Genomic DNA, 21124 nt, shown 5'->3' with positions numbered 1-21124 from the left:
GGTCTAATAAAGTTGTTCAAGCTACAACCTACTTTGATTGTTGAATCAAACTGAATAAAGCAGGCTGCTTTGATGAGTTTTTAGCTTCCACGAACATAATTGGCAGTGACATCTTTTGCTTTAATGGCAATGGTCTTCTGTGAGCTGGGAGTCATAATCAGCTGAAAGTAAAAAAAAGAAAAAGATAAAAATAAAAATTGGTCACTACTACTAACAGGAAAATTGCTGAACCAAGTCCTACTCTCAGTTCAGCTGGTGAAAACTCACCAGCTTCAGCAAGATTTGATTCTTTTAAAATTCTCTCTGTCCTGAGTAGAAGAGCAAGTCAAAATCTGTGGATGAGATTCTCAGAGGTTTCTGACTAAGGGTGGTTAAGGATCTTAGAAATGCCCAACCAAGCAACTCTACCCAATCACTGTAAAGGTGTTTACAGGTTATTCCCAGAAGAAAAATCTTAGTACTTGGAACCACATTTCTTCACAAAAGGTACAGTCAGTGGCCCAGATTCTGTCCTTGGACTTCAGGACAAACTTATAAGCTTAGGCAGAGAATTTTTCACAGCTATAATATTTGGACTGTATTGAGGGAGGAGGAAGGATGGCATAATGTATTCAAATTAGGAAACAACTACGCATCTGTTTTGCAGCCCCTAATGTAGCCCCTGGTAGCAGCTTTTTTAGTGTCACATCTCAGACCTTCAGAGAAATGAAACTCATGGCATGTTCCCAAACCATGTCCTTCTTTGGCAGTGCTGGAAACCACCCATCTCCAATATACTAGGAATCTTTGTTTGATGGGATTTGGTGTGTTCTCCCTCTTTGGCAGCTTCTGCAAACCTCACCATCTACCAGCCAGCTTTATGAAACATGAGAAGCACCCCAGTCCTCCTGCTTCCAGCAACCTCACAACCCCTTCCCTGGGAGTGTTCTCCATCCTTTTAAGGACAAGTAAGTACCTGCTTTGCTCTCCATCCAGGAGGCAGTGGTATGCAGCAATGTCTTTCTCCAGCTGTTGTTTGCTAGTCAGCAGATTTTCACGATCCTTCTGCTGCTGTTCGGTTTCTACTTTGATTTCTCCCATCTCTGCCTCCAGCTTGGAAATGACAGAGCCTAGGTTCTGCAGTTCCATGTCATGCCAGTGCTTGGCATCATATAAAGAGTTCTCCAGACCCCTCTTCTGCAAGGGCAGGACAGCAAACAATGAATCAGTCAATTTCCATATGCTTCATAGTGATTTTTATTCAGGTTTGGCCAATATCTCTATTGACTATATATATATTTTGACAATTCCTTTCTTTACCTACCTTGGTATTAGGTATTATCATTACAAAAGTTGAATATCTGTACTTTTATAAGGTGCAGATATTCCTGACATTATCTAATACTACACTACCAAGCAATCTCAGTGAGATTGAGTATGAATACACTGAAGATGGAAATTTGGAGCCTGGTTGTCAAATGTGGTACACTTAGAGCACTATTTAAATCAAGAGGAGCCCAGAAATATCTGGCATCTCTAGAAACAGTATTTGGTGTGTTGGAACCCAGGACATTCTCTGTCTGCCCTGGAGGACTCGAGACTCTGGCAGGGGCCTCAGAGACCTTGGCATGGAGTCAAAGACACCTGTGCCTTCAATTTTAACCCATGGAAACAATTACCAACTTTGTGTGAAGAGTTACAAGCCACAAGGGTTTGAGTAGAATGATAGTGAATTTATCACAGGGTGAAAATGTAGAATTTTTGGGTTTTTAGAATGGGGGTTCAAGAGGCAAGATGGAGGAATCTGAGTGTGTCCTGTCCTTCTCCTTCTTCTTGCCCTCCATCTTCTGCTGTGATGGTGGCGCTTTTGGATTTGTTTAGAGTAGAGACAAACTATCTAACACAGGTGATAGGTATTGGAAAATTATTGTAAATAAAGTACACGTAATTTTCAGTATAAAAAGATAACACCACCCCAAGGGCAGTCAGTGTGCCTCAACCCGAACTGCTGGACAGACCTCAGTGGGTAAGAAAAAGATTGCATGAGATAAGAGAAAATAAACAGCCTTGAAAACCAGAGCCAAGGAATCTCAACTTTTTCTTCAAGAGTGGGGCTGGGAAAAAAAGACTTTTTAATACCTTGGGAGCCTTTCTAACAACTCATTACCCGAGATTGGGTGGAAAATGGGATTAATTCTTAACTCTGCATCCCAAGACAGGAATGTTCCCCTCAGAGGTTGCGTTGAGTTTGCAGAGAATACACCCCCTGAAAACCCAGCATTCCTTACCAAGGTTCTCAAAGATTCGGTTTCTGCTTGCAAGCTCTGTATTTTGCAGGCAGTTTCGTGGAACTCGGTTCTGAGGCCCTCCACCAGCTCCTCCTCCTGGGTCCGCACGGCAGCCGCCGTCTCAGCCTGTTGCTGGTGAAAGAAGGCAACTGTCATCACAACCTACACAAGTTATGGTTTAGCTTCCTTGCAGACCAAACTGACAGTAATATTTTCACAGTTTGTGGCAATCCTGACTCCAAGTTTGATTCCTGTGCATTAAATCCCTCGGTTGAATAATTCTGGATACTTCTTAGTGTCAAAATTATCATATTTTCTAGGCATTTACTGTAAAATGGCTTATGCATGCAAGCATATTTATGTTATCTGTGTCAACAACAGCTGTTCAGAATTCATATTTGTATGTTTAAAATTATCTCTAAAGATAAAACATGGCTGTAAGTGCTCATTTTATAGCCATACTATAATATTTCTTAAAAAGTTTTGTGTCTTCAGAACTACTCCACCTTAATTTTGCACATAAGATTCTATGAGTCAGACAGCAAGTCATATCACAGGGGTCAAAAAAAATTCTTGTTAATTAAGTCCTAACTTAATTGTGCTATTTCCTGCTCTTATGGCTTGGAGGGTTTTATACGTGTTTAGTTCAGGTTCCTTGAAAATAGGTGAAGGAAAAAGTACCTTAGTAAAAATAGAATTTCTATACTTTTTAATAAGGGCTGAGATCAAGGTTTTTCAGCCTGGAGCTCTGGGCTCTCTAGAAAATACAGTTCTTCAGTCAAAACCTACATTTCTTGTGGTTGATGCTAAAATTAAACTATGCAAAATACTTCCATCCCACTCTGAAACTTCATCTCGACCCTGCTCTGGTTTTCTTTTATTTTAAAAGTAAGATTGAATTTTAAAAAAATCTAGGACCATGCACCAAAAATAGGGATTATTTTGAATTACCATGTGAAGCCCACACCTTGCACATTGTGAATGAAATAGCCTCAGTGGGAAAAGGTCATTTAAATACCAGTTAAATCTCAAACATAAATTTAGATTTAAGAACCTGTGTTGCAGAGGGCTGAATTTTAATCCAAGCACCAAACCTGTCTTTTCCAGCAAATTGCACAGATCCTGTGTTTTCTGGAAATGCTTTTTGGGGGCTTGTGCTTCACAGGGACATAATTCTACCTGACTACTCCTGGTGAACCAGTGATCAAGGACCTGCCACTCTTCAGTAAATTGTGTCTGCTAAATTGTGTTGAGAGAGCAGTCTGCACCTTCTTGGGCTACAAGGACTGCAAATGTCTCATTTTAAAGAATTACACAAGGAAGGGAAGGTGCCTTTCCATCTATATTGATAGCCTACACCCATTACCTGAATCCTGGCTTTGACATTTACCCTGCTGGTGGCCCAAATGCTACCTGTAAATCCAGCTTGCCCTCACCACAGGTGGCATTGAAACCCTTCCAGGAGCTCCTCTAAGCTGTGGAGTGACCATAGTGGTGTGAACAGGAGAACAGGCAGATGGAGTAGATGGAGATGGCTACATCGGGTCCTGAGCACTCAGGAGGACACAGCAAGTGAGCACACACCGAATGTGCGCTAAAGCTCTTGGGGCACACAAGGTTTCCCCAGCCTCCTTACAGGTAACCAGCCCCAGGTGTCCAGGTGCTGCTGGGCATGACACTTGGTCTCAGCTTTGGGGCTCCTTCTGTGCAGAAGTGCAGAAGTAGTTTGTGTCCTCTTCACTAGGCTATTCATGCTTTCTGGGGACTTTTCCTATTCCTGAGATGCTCTATAAGGGAAAGGCTATATATGTGGTGAGCACAAACAGCTGGACTAATGGAGGGAGAGGATGAAATCATATTCCTAACTCTTTATCATGTTGGTGCTTGAGTTTCCTAGGAATCTGTGCATTTCAAACCTCTGTACAGTCCTGGCCCAAGCATTGTGCATGAGCGCAGGATCCCTCATTAGTCTGTTTTTCATGGAATCCAGATAATGAAAGAATGGTTAGGAATGGAACAACAACACCCAGAGTTGACCAGTGTGGTATCTAAAGAAACAAAGTTACTTTGAAAAGCTTTTGGGTGTTCTGGGAAAGTTTTAGCAAAGTAGCAAAAAAGGGAGAAACAACTGGAGTGATTCACAAGATTTTTCAGAACCTTTTTTGAAGACAACAGAGAAAGCTGTGTATCTGTGTGCTCAGGGCAGAACATTTCCATGGATCAACAGCTGCTCTAGAGACAGAACATGAAGAGGAAAATGAAGGTCTAATTCCATTAAGACAGAAGCTTAACAGCTTGATGCCTCAAGGTGTACTGTGTTGGGAATGAAGCAGGAATTAGAAGGATTTATGGATCACAGAAAACCATACAGATTAGCAATGAGCAGGAATGGATGTTTGGAATCAAACTACATGAATGAACAGCACATCAGTAAGTAAAGTATCTTTCCAGGGAAAAAATATTAAATAGCATGCATGTCTTGCAAGGGTTTGAATCACTTGTGTCAATTCAGGAAAGGATTTTGACCACTACAGACAAAAAAGTGCACAGGTGAAACCAATGGACTTAAGTTTTGGGGTTACTCATCTAAAAAAGGCTCATGTGAAACCCTGTGAGGTATGAATTTAAATTGATGTGTTTTGGTGCCCAAATATCCTTGAAAATTTGAGCCAACAGTGCAAATCTAGGCACAAGACAAAGCAAATGAGGCAAGGTGATTACTCAGAAAATAACAAAAATACAAAAATACTGCCTTCATGTCTAACTCAGTGCTAAGACATCATTTGAAACACCTTGGTCTGAGCTGGTCACAGGTACACCAGAGAGTAGGTGCAGAAATAGGAAATTAAAATATTAGAGGCCAAGGAAAACTTCACAGAGAGACACTGAAAAAACTGGTAATGAAGAGCCAAGGAGTGCAGGGAACTGCTCTCCCTCCTGTGCTGTCACAAAAGAGCAAGAGCAAGTTTTTCACTGTGTGGATAACCAAATTATACATCTTAACCACAAAAGATGATTTAAAACTACAAGCTTAGTTGGTAAAAGCTAAACTCTTGTAATCTGTGTCTACAGTAGTAATCTGAATTGATCTGTGTCTGTACAAGATAAAGGACACAAAACTGGATCACCTGGCTTTAATTTCTGGGGGAAAAAAAAGCCCCTAGAATGTCTTACCAGAATCTGTGCAGATCCAGAACTGATCTTTCCAGAAATCTGTGATATTCTGTTTCTTTGTTCCATTAAAAAAACCAAACCAAAACAGGAGCAACTGAAACTAGCAAGAGCTTAGGCTCAGATGGCTGAGTAGGGGTGGGTTGGGTATCAAAGACATGATAGAACAGTGTACTAGGAGCTGTCAATTTTCTCACCAAATGACATATCTGAAGCTAAAGGACCAGATATCAAAGGTATGAAAGAAATAGGAAGAAGAAGTTGTAAGGGTGTTTTTGCATAGGAGGACAAGGAGGAGGAAGAAGCAGGACAGGCAAGCGGGAGCACTGAAGAATTTGGTGCCATCAGAGTGATGCTCATTTTGCAGTGGGTCAGGAACAGATTTTTCTGGGGAAAGCTCAAGAGGCCACTGAGGATGCCCTGGCTTTTCAGAGCTCATGTGCTTTGTATGGAGGCACTCTCCAGGCTCATGCATTCTATCACTGTGTCACTCATTTCCTTTGGACTTTATGAGCTGAAAATCAGGCCCCACGGACTAACTTTATGAAAACTTTGCTTAATAAGTCTGGCATTCTCATAAACTTGATGGGACCTCTGGGATAAACCCCTCTGCTTGACTTCTTGTACATTTCCTAGCAATTTTGGTATCACTGTTGTCACATGATTTTTCTTCTTTATTTTGAAAATTAACTCAGAGCTTGCACATATGTTTGCAAACATATTTCTTGGTTTTGTTGTTTTTTCTCACTGTTTGCCTTCAATACCCCCTACACCTCTCATGGCAGCTCTTTACCTTGAAACAGGGGGGCATATGTTTATATGGTTTTGCTAAGTATTTCAACAGCACTGCTGCAGTTATGATTTCACAGAATTACAGAATATGCTGAGTTGGAAGGAACCCACAAGGATCATCGAGTCCAACTCCTGGCTCTACACAGGACCATCCCCAAGAGTCACACCTTGTGCTTAAGAGCATTGTCCAAACACTTCTTGAGCTCTGCCAGGTTGGTGCTGTGACCACTTCCTTGGGGAACATGTTCAGTGCCCAGACACCCTCTGGGTGAGGAACCTTTTTCTAACATCCAATCTGAACCTCCCTGACACAACTTCAGGCCATTCCCTCGGGCCCTGTCACTGATAAATAGAAGAAGAGATCAGTGCCTGCCTCTCCTTTTCCCCTCACAAGGAAGGTGCAGACTGCAATGAGGTCTCCCCTCAGTCTCCTCCTCTCCAGACTGAACAAACACAGTGACCTCAGCCCCTCCTCACCAGGGTTCCCCTCAGGGCCCTTCACCATTCTAATTGCTCTCCTGATTTACCCTGTCATGCTCTGCTGTAAGAGCAAGCTCAGAACGAGATGGCTTCTAACACACAGGATCATCCACTGATCTTAATGCTTCATCTGTACAAAAATACTTACTTTGGAAAATAAGAGATCCTTCATGACAGAGAAAAAGCTGTATTAAAATGCTGAGTCTGTCTCAGACTCAGACAGCCTCAGGAGAGAAAAACCCCTATTTAAAGGGAATGGCTATTATAATCACTTTTCATTTCTAAGCTACTATCTAAACTTTTCCTCTGCTGCCAGAGGAAAAAATATCAGGGAGAGACCAAGGAGTCTGTAGTGTAGAGGGCAATGTGTTTTGCCCTTCTTATTTATAGACCCCTGTAAATTATTAAGTGGAGGAACAGCCCAAGTAAGAAGGGTAATAACAGTGGCTTATCCTATACAGAAGGTATCAACTGATTAAGTTTATTTTCCTTAGCCAACACTTCAGAGCCCATGAAAGGCTCCCACAGATACTGTGGTATGAGCAGGGCCATTTCCACCAGTGCTTAACTCTGTGCATCCCAAGAAGGCCTTTATAAGTGCATTCTCCTTTGGATTGGACCAAAATATTTTAGATTTTTAACATCTTTTCTGTTTCAAAAAAACCCCCAAAAAGCACGCAACCCTCAAAGATATTGCAGAATATTAGAGAGATTTTGTGTTTGCTTGATATCCTGTGATGTTGGAGTGGGTTACAGAGTGCTGACCTTGGTACGGAGCAGGGCACCTGCCTCAGCACGATTCTTTTCAATGTCTCTCTCCCAGTGGATTCTGATTTTTTCCAGAATGTCATCCAGGCCACTTCCCAGGGGAACATCAAGTTCTTCCAGCTGAGATCCAGCAAGCTGCTTGTATAATACCTTCACATCCTTGAACAAAAATAACAAACATAAAGAAAGTGAACTGGACAGTTGAATGGTATCTTCAGAGAAGCTCAAGGAAGAGCTCTTTTGGTGCCACAAACAGAGAGAGTAATTAAATTTGGCCCCAAAAGCTATCTCTGCATTAATGATTTGGTGCACTAAAGGGTTTCTTTTTCAGATGTGGATTTCCCTTGCTTCTGCATGGGGTGTCTTCCTGCAGATCTGGGGTGCAGGAAGAGTTTTCCCCTTGGTGGAAGGAGGCTGAAGCCCTGCACCAAGGCAATGCCTGGAGCGGCCTCTCAATGGTGGCAAGTTTCTCCAGCAGCCAGTTCTTGAGATGTGCACACTGCACAGCTGGGACCCGAAATCACTACAAACATTGCCAGTCAAGCTGCAGTGTGGACTTTGGGCCAAGGAACTAACAGCTTACAGGACATCAGAAACTCTTCACTTGCTGCTGCACGATGCAGGAGCCTTCCAGCATCTACTGGAAGACACAAGATGTGCAAAGCAGCGGGAGCTCTACAGCCTCACAGCTTGTGTGAGACAAGTGTGCATTTTATGCATGTGCATGTTAGATGAAGAAGAGCGTTATCCTCTGTGGCAGGATAACGCCTTTAAATTTCCTTCTTTAAGTTTAAGTGCTCCAAAAACATGTAAGCAGTAGAGAATTAGCAGGTTTAGAATTGAACACTTAAAGGTAGCACATCAGTTGTACATTGTATTCAGGAATGCAAGAATTAATGAGATTTTCACATGTATCTTAACTGTCTGGCACTGCAATCCTTTTAGATCAGCCTGTTTATCTGTGTTATTGGCACAAAAAAAAAAAAGGCAGTGTGAAAGCATCTGGGAATTGTATTTGTAAGCAATGGCCCCTGATAGTGACAATACTGGAAAAAATGGATGGGAATTGTGCGAATTATGAACCTGCAAGAATGCAAACCTCAAAATGTGCCCACTCCAAGTTCACAAACCCTTCAAAAGGACTTGGCATGAATTTGCTAGTGGGTTGGATTAGTTCAGGAAAGTCCTTGGGACTTTATTTTGCCAGAGCTCAGCAATGGTTGCTTCTAGCCTTTATTCTGTGACTTTTCTTAGGCAGCTTTCCCTGGTCCTGCTGCCATGGGAAAACCAGGCCTGTGCTGAAGTGGTTCTGCAAATGCTCAGGTAGTCCCAAAAATAAAGAAAAAATCATCTTTCCACACTGAAAGGGCTCCTTGTTGGCTACATGAGGATCAAGATGGATCAAGATGGTGTTCTCATTATGCATAGCTACAGACAACAGCATCAGCACCAGCTTTTCTGGTTTCACAACAGTCATTGCATTACTTGGAGCTTTAAAGAGGATCTTGTTTATTTCTATCATTTTTCTCTTTACCCTCTTATCTAAAACAACTTCAATTTTCTCCTGCCATGCACTGCTGATGAAGCCACTGGTTATTTTCTGCAAAATGCCAGCCCTGGAATTTGACTGATGCAAGTAGGGAGCTCGTGATGCAACCTCATCTTGGCAAGCCAGTGTTGCTGAAATCTTGTGGTTGGAGGAACAACTGGTAAGAAATGTAAGGTAGGATAGTACCTTGCTTTCATGAGCCATCACAGTTCAAGCTCTATCTTACTTTTGAGGCACCAGCACAGCTGCTTGCTTTCCCTTATAAGGGATTAGTAACAGCTCCATATTCAAGTCCCCATGAATAAAGATGCTGACTTGTGTTCAATCCTGAAATCCCTGCTGAAGGAAGTAAACCACCTTCATGCAAATAGTGTTGGTGACTGCAGTGACTAGGTGGGAAAGTATTGCAAAATTGGGCAGTATGGGCTTCTCTTCTGGCTGCCTGCCTGTGGTGGTGCATCCTCTCCACCCACTGGGGCCTCTCTGTGGGTTCAGGAATTCTTTATAGACCTCACCCTTAATCAGTCAATGGCTCCTGGGCAATTAAGTTTCTCTTGTGTTTATCAGAAACACTGTCTGTTCCTAGGAGCTTCTGGTGCCCAACAAAGGAAGGGGAAGAGATAGTCAGCTATCTTAGCATAAACTTGGAATATTAGTCGCCCAAATCATAGCTCAAGTAGAACAATATTTTTTGTTACCAGACTTCTGAGGAAAACTCAGTAATTACCATCTTGGATTACAGCCAGGATGGAGATTGACAGGTGACTGAAGCCAATCATCTTGGGACTCTATAAACAGCAGTCCTGAGTGAGGCCCTTTGAGATCTCCAGGACTGCAGTGGGCTGTGAGCAGCAATCTCCCTCCGACTGGGGCACCTCTCTGAGCTAACAAGCTCTCAAGTTTGCAATACTCAATACTTGTTGCCAAATGCTGATTGGTGGTAGGACCTGGGATATTCTGACTACTCCTCAAGGCTCAGCTCTCACCTGTTGAGGTGCAGAAGCACCTGACTTGATGCTTCTGAGATGCAGAAGTATCTGACTTGAGTATTGCACTGAACTTGAGGGAAATTTTTAATAGGTACTTTTGTACCAACTTCTTCATATCTGTTTGTGTGTGTGAATTCGTTTAAATACCCTATAGCAAATATAGTATGAATACTGCCATCCCAGATCTACAGTTAAGTTAGTGCTGTGCTTACAGGAAACCCTATTGGATAATTTTGTAAATGTTAAATTAGTCAGTGATCAGGTGCTGACAAATCCTATAGCTATAAACCATTGACCAAGTCTGAGGTCAAGTTTGGGCTCAGCTGCACCTAATTTCCATCAGAGGTTTAGAAAGCAAGGGGGTCTGCTCTGAACCTCATGACTCAATGGGAAGGCCTCCCCTAACCCTTTTGAACCTTTATCCTTTAGCACCTTTACCCTCTGTCTCCCTGATTTCCATGTAAACTGTTCTAGATTGATTCTAATCCAATTTTACTTTGTGAGCTTCATTATATAGTAAGTAATAAAAGGAACCTTGCCATCAAAGTTAAATTGCACTTTCACATCTCATATTAAACCTGCTTTTGCTAACACCTTTGGTGATGATTCTTTAGAGCCACTCCTTCATGCTACTGTCCCTGTGACTTGCTTCAGTGTTGTGCTTCTCAAGAGAGACTCAGTTTTGGGAACCGAGCCCCTTGCTAAGTCAGGCAAGGTGTTTTCATAAAAACCTGGTTAATGCTCAGCATCAGTGCAGCAAGACCAGAGCTGGTGGCCTGCACATGCACTTTCTCCTTCCATCAGATCTCACTGCTGAGATGTCCACATGCATGACTGTGCAGCCCCTTGACCATCATGGGGTGACTGACAAGAAATGAAGGGACAGCTTCTCTTCCGTTTCTCATCAAACAAGAAAGGGTTAACACCTACATGTGAGTCATTTGATAATGCCTCAGGGGTTAGTCCTCTGAGTTAAAAGAGAAGGAAGAAATAGGAGTAGGTTTCAGGAAAATCCCCCCCCCCCCCCCCCCGCCCAGACAGGGCAGGTGGAGTTTTTAATGTTTGCTTTGCACTAGATGTGTGATACCAACCAGAAGAAACAGGCACACATTGCCTTTGCAGTATCCCGAGTCTGCACTTACTTCTTCATGATTCTTTGACAGCATAGCTAGTTCTTCCTTCATGCTTTCTATCTGACTCTCCAGATCCATTTTAGTTAAATTAGCATCATCAATCACTTTATATAGGGAATTAATTTCATCTTCCACTGCCTTTCTGAATGGCTGCTCATTTTCATACCTGCAGAGAAAAAAAAAAAAAGCCAAACTTCAACACAGCACAACTCAGCAAGTAAAACCTGTCTTTTTTTCCTGAATTATAGTATTTCTGCTAATTAGCAAATGTGTCCCAGACAGAAGCATAGAATACAGAGACAGTATACTTTGCTCTCACCTTATCTCTTCGTACTTGAAGTTAACTGCCTGAAGTGCCCTGTCATTAATTCAGAGTGTAAGAAAACAGGTCAAGTTAGCAGTATGTGCTAAGGTGGTTATCAGCCTGATAGGATTCCAGAAAAAGCATGGAGAGGGTCATGGTTTCTTGCTAGATCTGATATTTATCTACAGTATCACCATGGGTGGCTTTTTCTCAGTTGTCTTGGCTGTAAAATGAGAACAACAACTCACTTGTCTACATAAAAACCTTTTAGAGCAATGGTTAAAGAAAGAGCATTACTTTTACTAATAGACATGCTGATGGAAGTCTGGCCTATGTTCCAGAGTCCTGACCCATCCCTTAGACCAAATCCCAGTAGCATCAAAATAAAGAGGAAATTTCTGTGGTTGGTTTGTCAGCTGGAATTGCTGTTGGAACAAAGAGCTCATTTCCAAACCATGGCTGTAATGGTAGGGAAATTTTGGCAAGCACTTTCCATTCCAGAGCACTGCTTGCTGCATTGCTCTTCTTTGTAACTTTTTGGTTTAGGCTTTCCATTGAAAATGTGGATTGCATTGTGAGTCTCCTTGGGTGGGAGACGTTTGTGCCAAACCTGTCCGACCTGGGGACCTGGAGGGAACGGCAGGTTAGTTGGGAACCTGCTTCATGAACACTTTGCTCCTTGATAACCACCTTCACTGCTGGGAGTTTAAAGCCTGGGAGAGTGGCAGCTGATCTCAGGTTTCACTATGCAGTAGATTGATTCAACATTGTTTTTGTTATGTAGACTGCTTGTCCAAGTCAGCTGACACTTCTAAAAAGTATTTTTTTAAAACTACATAAAATATGAATGTAACTTGCTGGATGTAAGGCCAAATGAGTATCTCAGAGTTGTACCTTTCTGAAATAAAAGGCAAACTTAAAAATGATTAACACATTCTAGTTTTATGATTAAATAAAATAATGCCAGAGAGAGAGAAAAAGAAGTTTAAGGGATGATAAAAACCGTAGAAGATAAAAATCAATTAGTTTGATGTATGTTTTTTGTGTAAGAGCTTGCAAAAAGCTATTTGTAAATGAATGAGACCATAATGAGTAAAAAAAGCTAGAAGGATCACATCTCCTGAGTAAAATCTAGAGGTTCATGCACTCATATACATGACTATCAGGCTTTTCCAACTGAAAGACAATAAAAAAGTAGTTTGCCAGTGTTTAAAATCTTCTTTTATTTCTTATTTTTCTCAGTAAAGTAAATTCAGCACAGGCCATTTCTGTTTTCTTGTCTAGCATTTCCACCCATGTCTGTAGTGGTGCAGTTTTCACTTTGTGGCTGTAGCAAAATTATTGTTACTTCCAAAACCACTTGGTTTTGGCACTGAAGTGCTAAAAATTACAACTAAAAAGCGCATGGAATTTCGCCTTTATAAAATGCCAACCCAATTTTGAATGAACACTGGCCTCTCAGTGAAAAACCAATGTCTGTGTTAAGACTAGCTTAGGTCATTTTGCTTGTTCTTGTGCACATTTTTGTTACTACAAATCTTCAAAATCTTCTAAAATAATGTTAGCACCATCATTATTTTTCTCCCAAATCAGAATGTTGAATATAAATATGCAACTTAAAAAAATCTACTCACTATCATTACACCCTTACAAATAAAGTGTTCACAAAGGCAAATTTTAAAGAAAGTGGCCATCTGGGTGCCACCACAGGACTACCTGTCTTTAAAATCTTCAGCACAGGCTTGAATATTCTCAGTGTGCAGCATGAGACGAGCATTTTCAAGGACTGCTTCACCCACCTAGAAGAAAGATACAACAGAGCTCAAGCAGTGAACAGCTTCAGCACATGTATCTTAAGCAGATGTACAGCTTTGATTCTGAAAATAATCCTTCATCCCAGGGCTGTTCAAGTGACTCATTCCAGATAACTTAAACAATTATTTTTGTACATATAAGTTCACAAATTCTCAGCAAATAGACAGTAATTTGTCATCACACTGCTTATTCCTCCTAAACCCTCATCTTCTTGTAGCAACACATTTATTCTGATCACCAGCTCTTTGCAAGGGGCAAAATTCATTGCTGTGCTCAAGGTACTTTCATCATTTAAGTCCCACTTATACTTTCTAGATACAATTTAAGCAGCACTTATGCAGTTCCTATTCTACTTCCCATATTAGCAGTCCTCTTCAGGGTCGTCCTCCTCAGGGAGCCACGGAATGCGTGCTGCTCGTGCCGCCTGCGAGCCCTCCTCAGCTCCCAGAGCGTCGCTTTCCTTCTCCTAGGGGATCCTCTAGGCTCTTGCGATAGATATGAGACCTGAGAAGCCTTCAGAGATTATTACACTGATTGGAAAGATCGTGCAAAGCAGACTGTGGCATCATTGCAATGGCTCTGGGGTGTATCTATAAACGTCCAAGAGGTACTTGAGGGGTAAACCTGAAAGGCTTGTGACTTGGCAGCTTGTTGTGATTCAAGAAGGTCATATGAAATGATAAATAGGAAAAAAAAGATCACAGCCTGCCCTGGAGTCACATGTGCATTGAGCTATGGCCATGCAGAATTCAGTACCAGGCTTAGAGTGATCACCTCTGCAAGTGTCTGGGAGCTCCAGTCACCCCATGATCCATGCTGTCACTCTGGAAAAGCTGCACTGAACATTTCTTTGGTCTTTCTCAGGAGATGCCCATGAAGATTTGCAGTTAAAACTAAATCACCTCATGAATAAGATCAGATTTTTAGGCTGGCCAGGAGAGTTCTTCAAGCAGAAAAATCTTTCCTTAGATAATTAAGTCTGTAACTAAGATTGCAAATCACCCAAAGCATTCTGCTCCTCCAAGGTGAAACGCACCATGCAATGTGGAAACCTCAAGGATGCATCCAGAAAAGTGGATATGCAAGGCTGAAGCATTTCTAGGTGGTAATTAACATTTACCCTCATGGAGAGTGGCTTACTGCTCCACATGTCTTACAAATGTTTGGACCAACAAATATGTAATACCTGAAAGCATCTGATAAGGAGAAATGTGGAGAAACAGCCTGCTCTTCACTACCTATTATGTCCATAATGGATCAGGAAGTTAAAAGCACTCTACATCTTTTCAATCTGATGAGGAACAAGAGTTTAAAAAGTGGTTTTCTTCATTCTTCCCTATTTTTAGGGAAAAACAGGGAAGGTGGTTGGGGTTGGAGCTTGTTTCACACCATTGCAAGGGGAACCTATTTTTCTTCAATAACTGTGGGATTTCTTGGCCTATTCCAAACAATATGATAGAGGGATAGGCCATCTCAGAGACATCCAGTTCCAACTCATTTCATGAAAATAGCATCTGGACGGAGGAGAGAGGTTCTGTAAATACTGCTGCTCGGAGTGGGGGAAGCCCCACTTTGGGCATGGGAAAGTTGGGGAGTGCAGCAAAAGCACAGGACTCAGAGATGTCATGAAAGCCCCAGGTGCAGGCAAAGAGATGGTCCCTCACCACACACCAGCCAGCCCTGTTGTGCAGCACACAAGTACAGAAGAGTTCTCTGTGCTCATTTGCACTCAGAACTGGCTGCTCTTCATTGTCCAGCCCCTCATTTCCTTCTCCCTGATCTTTTTGCAGCCCCATTTTATCAGCACTGTCCTAACTCCCCAAACCCTGGGCTGTCCATCTGTGGCATTTCAGAGCAGCTGAACAGAGCTGGGGCTCTGGGGACATGCTGCTCTTCTGTCCTCAGGTTCCCTTACACCAGGACACCTGAGTTTCTCCCGAAGGATGGAAAATTGGCATTTAGTCAGCACAGAAGTAGAGAGACCTCTTTGACACAAGCTCTGAAATCTTAGGTGCCTCTGATTTGCATGAGCTGTGAAAGCCCTTTCCTAGCTCCAGAAGAAATCTAAGTCTTCCATCAGGGGCTTTTTTGTATGATTTAATTCTCCTATTAATCAACAGCTGGATGCAAACACACAGCATTAGTGAGACAGATTTGTAGCCACTTTGCTGACATGTATACTAAACCACATGATGCAGCAGTTTAGGAAACACCCTTCTTTGTGTCCATTGGGAATGAGAGGCCTTGCAATGCAGCAAGCACTTAGACATTGCCTCCTCTGCTTGTAAAGCAGAAGGCAGTGCTGTCCTGCCTCACAGAGCTTCTGGGAGGCTTAAATCACTGATGCACATTCAAACAGCCAAAATGGGAAGAGTTAAAAAAAATGCAAATATTATTACTAACAATAGCTCCTTTCAGTCACACATTGTCTTTCAACACTCAGTTCTGTGATACACATACACCTTTTGATCACGATTTTTTTCCAGCTCTTGAATTAACAGTGAATATTCATGGTAATAAACATCTTAACAACAAAGCAGCAAGGATTTTCTTTGATTTCATTGTGATTTTATGGACGTGAAAATGCAATATTAATTTTTTGGAAGAAAAGTCACATAAAAATCTGTGCTGACATGCTGGCCCATTTCCTGTGTTAAAACTGACCTCAAGGATAAAACAGCTGCTTCAAGGGAGTGGGCAGATGCCAGACTGAAGTCATACAGACCCAGGGAGAATTTACTCCTTATCCCTGGTGACTAACAGCTTCTGATTTTTAACAGAGATTTGGTCAAGTTTGGCATGGTAAGATTTTACTATACCCTTCAAATTTTTAGCTGTGCTTTATCTGTAGATTTGTATACTTTTGCTGTTCTTACAGAATCTAAATCCTTTCTGACTGCTACTAAATTCATGGCCTCAGGTGTGGCCTGTGATAATGAATCTCATGGTTTAATTATTCATGTAATGGAAACTTCTCTGGCTTTTAAGTTCACTTCAGTAAAGCAAACGCCTCCATGGGAAAAGATCGGAAGATGTTGATCCAGTCTTTCCTTCCACGCACACAAGGAAATAGTTGAGACCATTGCCTCCAACACATTTTAATTCACTAAAATGAACTAAAATCAGGCTAAAAGCCTGCAGCCCACTGCCAAGCAATAAACTCTTAATGGTCTTGGTCATGCTTTCCATGTTGAACCCTGAAGGAGGAAACCTCGAAGGCAGCAAGGGCAGCATTTGTTGCATGGCCTCAGGAAAGGTAAAATCTGGAGAGAGGCTCGGATTGATGGCTCCTCTCCTGATTCCTGCTGCATCCAGGGAAATTCAACTTTGTGTATACATCAAATATTTTATAAGTACACAGGACTGCATCAAAGAATGCCTGGTTCTCAAAGCAGGAGATACCTCTTCAAGAAATGATCTGTAAAACTGTAATATTATCCAAGCACAAGGAGAAAACCTCATGGCCCCTCACAGCTGCCTGTGAAGGCAGCCCAAATTTATGCTGCTGGAGGTGGCTGAGAGAACATGACTAAAACTAATTCACTGCCATCCTCTGTAGGGCAGTTGATCAAGCTTTGTGCCATTTTGTGGGAGTTTGTTGTACCCTCAGATGAGTAGCAGAGTGCTATTTCACGCATTTACAGGCACTGATCACGCACTGTGTTGTGCCAGAGTGTGTCACAAGTAACACTCAGAGGCTCTTCTGACCCTGCAGCAAATAAATTAGTGGGTGTGAGTCCAAATGTGACAATTCCTCAGGCTGTTAGACCTGCATATTCTCCAGGCTTAATATTCACACTGATTGAATGCCAATAGAAAGGCCAAATGCAAATAAAAGTAGCTCCAGAAGAAAACTCTGGAGGTCTTTCAAACGCTCCCAACCACACATAGGATGTCATGATCAGTCTTAGCAGAGATAAAATTGGTGCAGAATATTGATTCCTTCTTTTGCTTGTGTGTTTACTCCTGTGATCTGAACTGCACTATGTGTCATCTCATAGACAAAATAAATCACTGTGTCTCCCATGCAGCTGTAATTGAGCAGTCATGGAGACTGAGCTACTCTCTTCTCTCTGTAAACTCACTCAGACTGTTTCAAGCATCCACTTCTGCCAGGTGCTGCCCTGTTCTCTGGGAAGGAATTGCCATTGCAAACAGTCTCCTATTCTGCAGAAGAGACACATTTGATTAGAGAGAGAATTTTCCACAAGAAGACCAAGATGAAGCCCAGAGAAGAAGAGTATGCACAGGGTAAAATTTATATTTCTGTCATGAAATTGTAATTCTGTCATATGAACTCCTCTTGGCAAGGATTTCTCATTTCCCTCTTTTCTTGCAAAAATCCTCTCTCTTTGTCCCAATTAGTGTGTGTCCACCTGCTCTGCCAGAAGCCAGCTGCCCAGGTGGGTAATTAACCCTGTGAGCAGGATAGTGGCTTTCCATCATTCCGCTCCCACCAGCGATCCCCTGCTGCAGCCATAGCTCTGACAATGGCAAGGAAACACGAGTGGTTTTCCCTGAGGGACCCTGTGCTCACACACACCCTCTGAGTCACTCCCTGACTCGTTTTTCCCTCAGCTCTCTGTTTGGGAGATGTGCTGGCACCAAGCTGCTTTTGCTGGCAACGCAACTACGCGAACTCTGGGATGCTGGAGCACATCCCAGGAAGGGCAGGAGGGAAATGGGACTTCAGGCCTGCTGGCGTCTCTCCTGTGCCACTGTAAAGATGGGCCTGTCACATCTGTGATTTTGAGACCAGGAGAGTCCTTTGTGGCCATGTGCTTGTCTTCTCATTAGCAGGGCAAGAGGAAAGGGCTCCTGCTTAGACCCCCTCCCAATTGTGTATTTTCCTTCGCTGTTTTTTGTTCATAAACTGTTCCTATCATGAGTGCTTGGGCTAATCCAGGTGCCTGTCTGAGTGTTTTTTCCCCCAAAACTTTCATAGCTGCTTTATACAAATGACCAAGGAGTTTTACAGCTGCCAGGCATTTCTCCCCACTGAACACATGGGCCTGGCTGGGAATTGAAATGAGTGCTCAGATTTTACAAGAAGCTGAAAATGGGGTATGCCACTTTTAAAGAAATCAAGGTGGATGCAGACATCTGCAGAAAATCTGAATATATTTCCAAAAATTACATTTAGGAATGTATCTGCCAGGTGTCTCTCATTTCTGCTACACCTTGCTCCTGAATGCCTTTTCCTTTTTCTGCTTGGGATGTGCTGTGGCAGGAGGGTTCTGACTTCATGTGGTTTCAGCTGTTTCTGCAGCAACTGATTTTGACATTATTTTAATAAATGTGGTGGTTTTGATGTTGATGGTGGCATAATTTTACCAATTAGCTCCAGGACGAATGAGCTAATTGGTGTTTGGACTGGATAGGGTCCTACTTTCATTTTTGGTTAAATGCTTAAATAAAAAAAGCAAAGAAACCTATTAATCAGAATTGAACATAACAGCTTGGATCACATCCGTGAAAGACAAAACCCACTAAGTGGTGCCTCTTTTATTGATTTAATTGAAGCAATTCAGAAGATTTTATGTGCTCTCTGATGTGTTTTGATAGTTAAATAGATACGGATGATGCTAATCTTTTTCTCTTCTTTTCTATGATAGAAATGTTGTTACTACATAGCTTTATTTTTCTGGTTTTCATACAAGAAGAGCCTGATATTCAGGCTAGATTTCATTATGAGATGCTCTTATTCATTCATAAAAAAGAGGTAGAGGCAAGGATGACTACAAAGGAAGGTTGAAAGAAAAGCAATTTGGATGAAAAATTATCACATTTGCAGGTTCATCTGCACTGCAATGTTAGTGGTTTATATAATGAAAAATCAGGCAGTCCTTCCTAAATGGTCCTTTCCTATGGTCCCACATTTTTGGGCTTAACCATAAATCCTGGTAGGATTTACAGGTGAAGTCTACAACTACGAAATGCGACACTGGTCTGGAGAACACGGGATGGCGGCTGCAAAGGATTAACTCCCTGTCATCCACCAAGTCCCCATCTTCCCCAGTGAGATAATAGTTTCAAGGAGATGGCTTTTTGTACCTTGGATTCAGAGCACCCCTTTACTTCAGCAGCTGCTCCCTTCAGGAAGCAATGATGTCATTTAGTAATACTTAAAGGTAGCAACTTTAAAAGCTGGTGCTTGGCTGGGTGTTTCTGCTGACACAATCTTTGTACAACAGCTTCTGCCAACATTCAGGGTTCAAACAACGTTTGCAGTGTTCTGGGAGAACACCTGCCCTAAAAATACAAAGCAAAACTGGCCAACCCAAGTTAAAGCACACAATTGTCCCAGGTGACTTAAAGTTGGCTTTCAGCTTTCTGAAGACCCAGTGATGGCATTTTGTGTGCCTGCAGAAGCACTGCTGGGAAAAGGTGTGCAAGATGCAAACTCCAGGTCTGTCTCCTCCCACTAGTTGGGAGCTGGGAATCCAGGCTTGTGTGCTGCACCAAGACCTCAGCAGACAGAGATCTGTGTCTGCTCCAAGCAGGACATCAGCCTGCAGACAAAAAGAACTCCTTCTTGTCCATGAGGTCAATACAGACACTATTTCACACCCCCACAATGAACACCTGTGCCATATGGAGAAGGTGAGAGTAAGGGATGGTGGGGTGACGGCAAAGGAAAGAAAGGGAGTCACTCATTTGTAGCCATATAATAATTATTTTTAAATTAATAGAGCTTTTGAAAATGTTATTAAGCCAACAAGGGAATAAAGTAAAATCTGAATTGCTGATTAAAAAAAAAAAAACCAATCCCACAACGTGCTCGTAATATAATGTTGCGAGATAACCTAATTCAGTCCTAGCAGGTTTCTTTCAATAATTTTGATACTCAGTGTAATAACCACAGACTTAAAATAAGGGGGAAAAAAAGGGAAAAACCCCCCACCCGTTCTAATCAACCCAGACTTGGGCGCCTTGGGGTGCATTTCAATCGCTCCCATGCGCACGATGCCTGACGCAATTCTCCCGCTTGATAGGCATAATAATGCTAATTATCATGAAGGTGGATTTTGAACCCTCTGTCTAGGGCTCCTCGCCCTGGAATCAGACGGCATTCATGAGCAGCCTGGCCCCTGCCCGCCCGGAGCTGCCGATGACCCGCGCAGCTCCGTCCGTCCCTCCGTCCCTCCGTCCGTCCGTCCCTCCCTCCCGCCCGCGGGCTGCCGGCGGCGCTCCGGGCTCACCTGGTGGTAAATCGCCTCCCAGTTCTCCCGCAGCGCTCCCCAGCTGCTCACGCTGGCCGCCTTCTTGTCCAGGTACACTCTGATGTGCTCCTCCAGCTCCTGGTTGACCTGCTCGAGCGCTCGCACCTTCTCGATGTACTCCACCAGGCAGCCGTTCAGGCTTTCGTAGGAGAGAGCCCTGCCCTTATCCAGCCCCGGGGCCAGGGGCACGGCGGCGGCGGAGCTGCGGAGGCCCTGCAGGAAGACGCTGCTGATGCCCAGGGCTCTACGGGACACTCGGGTGCCCAGGCTGCTCACGCCGCCGGTGGGGACGGTGCCCACGTACACGCCGGGGGGTCTCGACAGGCTCCCTCCGCCCCCGACGCTGACCCGGCGGCCCGGCGGCCCCGAGCTCTCCGCCGTGGACGCGGAGGGCTGCTGCCCCAGGAAGGACGAGCGGCGCCTCGGCAAGGGCATGGTGCCGCTCCAGCCTGCCGAGCACCGCCGCTCAGCCCGGCCGCCTGGCCCCGCACTGGCGGCAGCGATGTGCCGAGCCCAGCAGGTTGGGCTCGCCTGGGATTTCGGCTTTGTGCGACGGCTTTCTGGAAGGGGCGCTTTGTGCCGCCTGGGAGCGCCCGTCGCATTGTCCGGCGGCTGCAGGGTCAGCAGTCCCAT

At 43.3% G+C, this 21124-nt stretch overlaps 1 protein-coding gene across 1 annotated transcript; it reads right to left on the bottom strand.

Annotated features, from left to right (window-relative positions):
- On the bottom strand, nt 1-21124 carry BFSP2 (beaded filament structural protein 2). Its single transcript, XM_059487174.1, has 7 exons — nt 20471-21124; nt 13170-13252; nt 11159-11315; nt 7476-7637; nt 2268-2399; nt 956-1176; nt 1-161 (listed from the first exon to the last, which is right to left on the bottom strand). Exons 1-7 carry the CDS (start codon nt 21122-21124, stop codon nt 158-160), a joined length of 1413 nt encoding a protein of 470 aa, XP_059343157.1. The 3' UTR covers nt 1-157.

Source organism: Ammospiza nelsoni, chromosome 1 (assembly GCF_027579445.1).
Source record: "Ammospiza nelsoni isolate bAmmNel1 chromosome 1, bAmmNel1.pri, whole genome shotgun sequence".
Taxonomy (NCBI): Eukaryota; Metazoa; Chordata; class Aves; order Passeriformes; family Passerellidae; genus Ammospiza; species Ammospiza nelsoni.
The sequence above is the reverse complement of the archived record's forward strand: the minus strand, read 5'-3'. Positions and strand labels throughout refer to the sequence as shown.